This window comes from Culex quinquefasciatus, chromosome 1 (genome assembly GCF_015732765.1).
Source record: "Culex quinquefasciatus strain JHB chromosome 1, VPISU_Cqui_1.0_pri_paternal, whole genome shotgun sequence".
Classification (NCBI taxonomy): domain Eukaryota; kingdom Metazoa; phylum Arthropoda; class Insecta; order Diptera; family Culicidae; genus Culex; species Culex quinquefasciatus.
Genome location: NC_051861.1, coordinates 87,887,351 through 87,893,449, shown reverse-complemented (window position 1 = coordinate 87,893,449; position 6,099 = coordinate 87,887,351). Strand labels below are relative to the sequence as shown.

Here is a 6,099-nt window from a genome sequence, read left to right as displayed (position 1 = left end):
ATTGCGCTGTTTTCAACTTTCTCGGTGCTGCTTTTCGTGACTTCTGCTGCTGCTGAGGTTCTGTTGGACGATTGCTGGACGATCACGAGCTGTTTGGACCGACCGCTGGTTATTTCGGCGACGATTGGAGTACGGAAGGTACTTGTGCCGTACTGCTGGCCATTGTTTGGCCATTGTTTACCCGTGCTATCGGGGGGCGCGTATGTTACCGGGGGCGCGTATTTAGTTACGGTTTTTTGCAAGGCCTGTACAGCCAGGCTCACAGGGTGAGTACTCGGCTGGAATTTTCGTTGCTCGACGGTGTTTGCAATATTTTGCTTTTCTCGGTGGACGACGCGCTGCTCTCGAGGGACTTTCGCTGTGTTTCGGCGACGTTATCGCTGCGGCTGTACATTGGCCGGCGGAGAGTTTTGGAGAGTATCCTGTTGGGCGTTAAACATACAAAGCCTTGTTTAATAGGCTCACAGGTGAGCCTCTTTCCAACTCCCTAGCGATTGTTTGTGTGGTGCTTCGCTTCGCTCTCTTTTTCCAGTTCAGTTGCCCTGCGTCACCATGCCGAAGAAGGTGTCGTACAAGCTGAAGATTCGCAACACCATCCTTGCGTCTCTCAACCGCGCCGACAAGTTCCTGCAGAACTTTGTGCTGGAAAAGCACGCCGATCAGGTGCAGTCGCGGCTCGATGCGGTCAACCAGGCCTGGGCGGAGTTCGAGGCGCTCCAGCTTGAGATCGAGACCATCGAGGAGGAGGACCTCAAGGAAGAGGATGATGCCACAGCCATGGAGGAGGAACATGAGCGAGTCCGAGAGCAGTTCGAGGGGTTGTACCACAAGGTAAGGGCAGGGTTGAAGTCGAGGTTGCCTTCTGGGGTTGCGTCTGGGTCTAGCGCATGCGTTGCGCGTGCCGGCATACAGTTGCCGAAGATCACTTTGCCGAAGTTTAGTGGGGAGTACGATGAGTGGTTGCCTTTCCACGACACTTTCAAGTCCCTCATCCACGAAAACGTTGATTTGACCGCGATTCAGAAGTTCCACTACTTGCGAGACTGTCTTATCGGTGAGGCCAGAAAGATGATCAACTCGAGTGAGTTCAGCGCGAAGAGCTACCAGGTGGTCTGGGACTTGTTGGTCAAGCGACATGCCAACAAGTATCTCCAGAAGAAGCGCTATGTCAACGGGTTGCTTCAGTTTCCGCGAGTGAAAGGGGTGTCGTCGAGTAGCATCCACGACGTGGTGGATCACTTCAGCCGTTGTACGCAGATTCTGGACCAGTTGGGCGAAGTGACCGGTGGCTGGGGCGTGATGCTGACGCAGTTGTTGGTGTCGAAGCTGGATGACGTGACGCAGAAGGAATGGGAGGCGTTGGCAGCCAAGAAGGAGGACCCGCAGTTCACCGACGTGATAGCGTTCCTGGAGGAGCGGACGAAGGTCTTGGATGCGGTCGCAGTTGATCAGCTGTTGGGCAGTCAGCGTGGTTCTCCTCCGTGTCTTCGGTTCCAGCAGCCCAGCCCAAGAAATCGTTCCCGAAGCTGACAGTGAACGCCGCTTCCGACTCTTCCTCTCCGAAGTGCAGGATGTGTAGCGGCCCACACTCGCTTTCGAGCTGTTCGGACTTCAAGAAGTTGTCGCTGGATGGTCGGAACAGGCTGGTTTTGTCGAAGAGGCTCTGCAGAAATTGTCTGTGGAGTGGCCATTTCGTGAGGGACTGCCATGTCAGGAGTCGCTGCTCCAGTTGCAGCGAGAAGCACAACACCTTGCTGCATCCTGTTGGTAGAACTGGTTCCGGTTCCACTCCGAGCGCTGCGGTAACGGGAGATTCACAAGAGGGTGGTTCGCGTTCCTCGACGGCGCCGGCAGCTCAACCGCAAGCGGTGACGAGTTCGGTGGCCACAATTTACGCTGCAAACGTGGCCGCGGAATCGCGGAAAGTCCACGTGTTCCTGTCGACGGTGCTCGTGGCGGTGAAGGATTGCCATGGCCGGTTGCACACCGCAAGAGCGTTGCTCGATAGCGGGTCGCAGGCGAATCTGATCAGTGAGCGACTGTGTCAGATCTTGAGATTGCCGCGGAAGAAGGTGAGTGTGCCGATCTCCGGCGTCGGAAGTTCCCGTATGCAGGTTGATAGCTCGGTGTCGGCGATTGTCTCCTCGCGTGTCACCAACTATACGGTCCCGATGGAGTGTCTGGTGCTGAAGAAGGTGACGGAGGACCAGCCGTCGGCCACAATTCCGATCGACCAGTGGAACTTGCCCTCTGACATGGTGTTGGCGGATCCCGGATTCCACAAGCGGGCTCCAATCGATTTGCTGCTAGGGCTGGAGTTCTTCTACGAGTTCCTGTTGCTGAATGGTGGCCGGGTGCAGATCCAGCGGCCGGGAGAAGGTCTTCCGCTGTTCGTGAACACGGTCTTCGGTTGGATAGCTGCGGGAAAGACCGATCTGGGGAGTCTAAACCCCGTCCCGAGCTGTCACGTCTCCGTCAATGCGACTTTGGAGGAGAAGATCGAGCGCTTTTGGACGATTGAGGAGCTGCAGGAGGCACCGAAGCGGTCGCAAGAGGAACAGGACTGTGAGGAGCATTTTCAGGCCACGTTTTCACGCGACGTCACGGGTCGATACGTGGTGCGACTTCCGAAGCGCATGGGTTTCGAGAAGATGGTCGGCGAATCGCGAAATATGGCGGTGCGACGGCTGATGCAGTTGGAGCGAGACTGGGCAAGGACGAAAGCTTGCGAAAGCGGTACAACGAGGCGATTCAGGCGTACTTGGATCAGGACCACATGAAGGTTGTTTCGGAGGAGAGCTGAAGGGCGACAAGCGGCTTGAATGCTACCTGCCTCACCATCCGGTCTTCAAGGAGTCCAGCACGACGACGAAGATCCGGCCCGTGTTCGATGGTTCTGCCAAGACGACGTCGAATTCTCGCTGAACGAGGCGCTGATGATTGGTCCGGTTCTCCAGGACCCGTTGTTCGATTTGGTGTTGCGCTTTCGGAAGAAGCAGGTAGCTCTGGTTGCGGACATCGAGAAGATGTACCTGCAGGTTAAGGTCCATCCGGACGATACCCTCTGCAGCGGATTCTGTGGAGGCCTTCGCCGTCGGAGCCAATAAGGACGTACGAGATGCTACGGGTGACGTTTGGGTTGGCCCCATCGTCATACCTTGCCACGCGCTGTATGCAGCAGCTGGCGCAGGACGAAGAGGTGTATTCACGTGCGAAGGAAGCACTGTTGCGTGACTTCTACGTGGACGATTTCATCGGCGGAGCGGACTCCGAAGAAGAAGCGCTGTTGTTGCGGCAGGAGCTGGAGCAGCTGTTGCCGAAGGGTGGATTTAGGCTGCGCAAGTGGGTGTCAAACGCCACAGGGGCGTTGGCAGGGCTGGCTGCGGACGATTTGGGTACGCAGACCACGCTCAGTTTCGACCAGGAGCAGGTGAAGACGCTGGGAATAAACTGGCAGCCAGGGCCAGACGTTCTCGGCATCGATGTCACGGGTTTGTCCGTGAATGGGCAATGGACCAGACGGAAGGTCTATTCGGTCATTGCCCAACTTTGGGATCCAACTGGGATCACTGCTCCGGTCATTTCGTGGGCCAAGATTCGAATGCAGCTGCTGTGGGTCGCGACTCAAGGCTGGGACGACCCATTGAGACCGGATTTGGCCGGGAGGTGGACTGAGTTCTACCAGCAGTTGCCGGAGTTGTCGAAGATTTCGGTCGACAGGTGCGCTTTCGTGGAAAATCCGGTCCATGTCGAGTTTCATGTGTTCGCGGATGCGTCCGAAGCGGCCTACGGAGCGTGCATCTACGCTCGATCGATCAGCCAGTCGGGGCTGGTCAAAATTTCGCTGTTGGCGGCCAGTCGCGCCCCGCAGGGTTGAAAAGGTCACCCTGGCGAGGTTAGAGCTGTGTGCAGCTTTGATGGCAGCAAGGCTGTACCGGAAGGTCGTGCAAGCCCTCAAGATGGAGGGCACGGAGAGCTGGTTCTGGTCGGACTCGACAGTCGTGCTGGCGTGGCTGAGGTCACCGTCGTACGTGTGGCCCACGTTCGTTGCGAACCGAGTCTCGCACATCCAGGAGTTGACGAAAGGGCATCGCTGGAACCACGTCAAGGGACTGAAAACCCAGCGGATCTCGTTTCCCGTGGAGTCATGCCGAAAGATCTCGTTGGATTGCGGCTGTGGTTCTACGGTCCGAAGTGGTTGGAGTCTTCGAGGAGTACTGGAGCAGAGTGAAGCATTTGGAGGTCGACGAGCCTGCTGAAGAGTTGCTGGAGAAGAAGAAGAACGTGCTGATCGTGTCTGCTTCCCCGGAACCTCACCCGCTCATCGATCGCTACGGCAGTTACTGGAAGCTGCTGAGGATTACGGCGTACTGCGTGAGGTTTGTCCGGAGATGTCAGCGTCGCAAGCAGCCCCCTAGAACCCCATTTCTCACCGTTGGAGATTTGAAGGAGGCAAAGTTCGCTCGTGCGCGGCGTGCAGCAGGAACCCTTCGCCGCGGAGATCAAGGCGCTCGCAAACCATCGACTCGTTCCGGCTCACTCGTCGCTGAAGCTGCTTAACCCGTTTCTCGACCAGCAGGGCATTCTGCGCGTTGGTGGCCGGCTTGGACTCGCGGGCGAAGCGTACTCTACCCGACACCCCATGATCCTTCCCAGCAGCAACGTTTTCACGCGACAAATGGCGGTCGCGTACCACGAAACTTCGCTCCACTCTGGCCCCCGTATGACGCTCGCTCAAATTCGGCACGAATTTTGGCCATTGAACGGCAAACAATTGGCAACTTACACAACTGTGTGCGCTGTTTCCGTACCAACCCTGTCCCTGTAAAGCAACCCCTGGTCAACTCCCAAAACCTCGAACAACCCTCTCGCGCATTTACCGTCACCGGCGTAGACTATTGTGGCCCTGTCTACCTGAAGCCCGTACACCGTCGAGCAGCTGCGCAGAAGGCGTACATCGCGGTCTTCGTGTGCTTCAGCACGAAAGCGGTCCACCTGGAGCTGGTGGGCGACTTGACCACCGCTGCGTTTCTTGCTGCCCTGCGTCGTTTTGTTTCTCGCCGAGGTCTACCGTCTGAGATCCACTCGGACAACGGTCTCAACTTCCAGGGAGCAAGCAACCACCTGCGCGAGCTGTACGAGCTGCTTCGAGACACCAAGGTGATCACGGAGATCACAAGCGAAGCGTCCCGTCGTGGGATCGAATGGAAGTTCATCCCGCCGAGAGCACCGAACTTCGGCGGCCTATGGGAGGCGGCTGTGAAGTCGGCCAAGACGTCGCTCGTCCGTGTGCTGGGTCAACGACAACTTTCCTTCGAGGACATGGCAACCGTCCTCACCCAGATCGAAGCGGCCATGAATTCGCGCCCGCTAACCCCGTTGTCGGAGGACCCGGACGAACTGGACGTGCTCACGCCCGGGCATTTTCTCGCCGGATCGTCGCTGCTAGCGATTCCGGATCCGGACTACACGGACGTTCCCACGAACCGGCTGCAACACTACCAGCAACTGCAACAGCTGGTGCAGCAACACTGGAAGCGGTGGAGGCGGGAGTACATCTCGCAGCTCCACAACCAGAACCAGAAATTCCCGCAAGCGACCCAGCTGAAGGCTGGACAGATGGTGATCCTCAAGGAGGACAACAAGGCGGCTATCGAGTGGCCCCTCGCGCGGATCGTTGAGGTCTACCCAGGCCCCGACGGCGTCGTCCGCGTCGTGAAGCTGCGTTTGCCGAACGGTGCGGTCTACAAGCGGCAGTCCGCACGGGTATGTTTGCTGCCGTTCGAGAAGGACTCGGCGGTACAGCTCACGAGCGCCTTCAACCCTCAACCGACACAAGGCGCAGCGTAGGAGGAAGATCGCCGTCAACCCTACGGCGCAACGGAGTTGGTGAAGAAGGCGTCAAGAAGAAAAAAAATGAATTTTTAAAGTGCTAGTTTTAAGTAGGTTTAGTTTCCAAGTTTAAATTCTTAGGGAATTTAAGGTGGCCGGCATGTTCGGTTGAAGAGTAAAATTGACTCGCCACCCTGCCGTGTAGCATAAATTCTCTTGCTATAATTTGCGTATATACACGGCAGGGTGGTGGTAGTGGTAGTCTTG

The 6,099-nt window shown here is 57.1% G+C and overlaps 3 protein-coding genes across 3 annotated transcripts; all 3 read left to right on the top strand.

Annotated features, from left to right (window-relative positions):
• Positions 1–552: 552 nt before the first annotated feature.
• LOC119770622 lies at positions 553–1,530 on the top strand. Its single transcript, XM_038265846.1, has one exon. It carries the CDS (start codon positions 553–555, stop codon positions 1,528–1,530), a length of 978 nt encoding a protein of 325 aa, XP_038121774.1.
• Positions 1,531–3,118: 1,588 nt separating this feature from the next.
• LOC119770617 lies at positions 3,119–3,877 on the top strand. Its single transcript, XM_038265835.1, has one exon. The coding sequence runs from the start codon at positions 3,119–3,121 to the stop codon at positions 3,875–3,877; it is 759 nt and encodes a 252-aa protein (XP_038121763.1).
• A 40-nt stretch (positions 3,878–3,917) lies between these two features.
• LOC119770608 lies at positions 3,918–5,850 on the top strand. The gene is made up of 4 exons (XM_038265831.1): positions 3,918–4,162; positions 4,227–4,379; positions 4,450–4,721; positions 4,895–5,850. Exons 1-4 carry the CDS (start codon positions 3,918–3,920, stop codon positions 5,848–5,850), a joined length of 1,626 nt encoding a protein of 541 aa, XP_038121759.1.
• The last annotated feature ends 249 nt before the right edge of the window (positions 5,851–6,099 follow it).

Excerpts from the sequence above, each read along its gene's own strand:
- LOC119770622 (XM_038265846.1), top strand. The coding sequence starts at position 553 with ATGCCGAAGAAGGTGTCGTACAAGCTGAAGATTCGCAACACCATCCTT.
- LOC119770617 (XM_038265835.1), top strand. The coding sequence starts at position 3,119 with ATGCTACGGGTGACGTTTGGGTTGGCCCCATCGTCATACCTTGCCACG.
- LOC119770608 (XM_038265831.1), top strand. The coding sequence starts at position 3,918 with ATGGCAGCAAGGCTGTACCGGAAGGTCGTGCAAGCCCTCAAGATGGAG. Across the intron at positions 4,163-4,226 it reads GAGTCATGCCGAAAGATCTC|AGTGAAGCATTTGGAGGTCG; the intron begins GTTGGATTGCGG and ends GTACTGGAGCAG. Across the intron at positions 4,722-4,894 it reads TTCGCTCCACTCTGGCCCCC|ACTATTGTGGCCCTGTCTAC; the intron begins GTATGACGCTCG and ends TCACCGGCGTAG.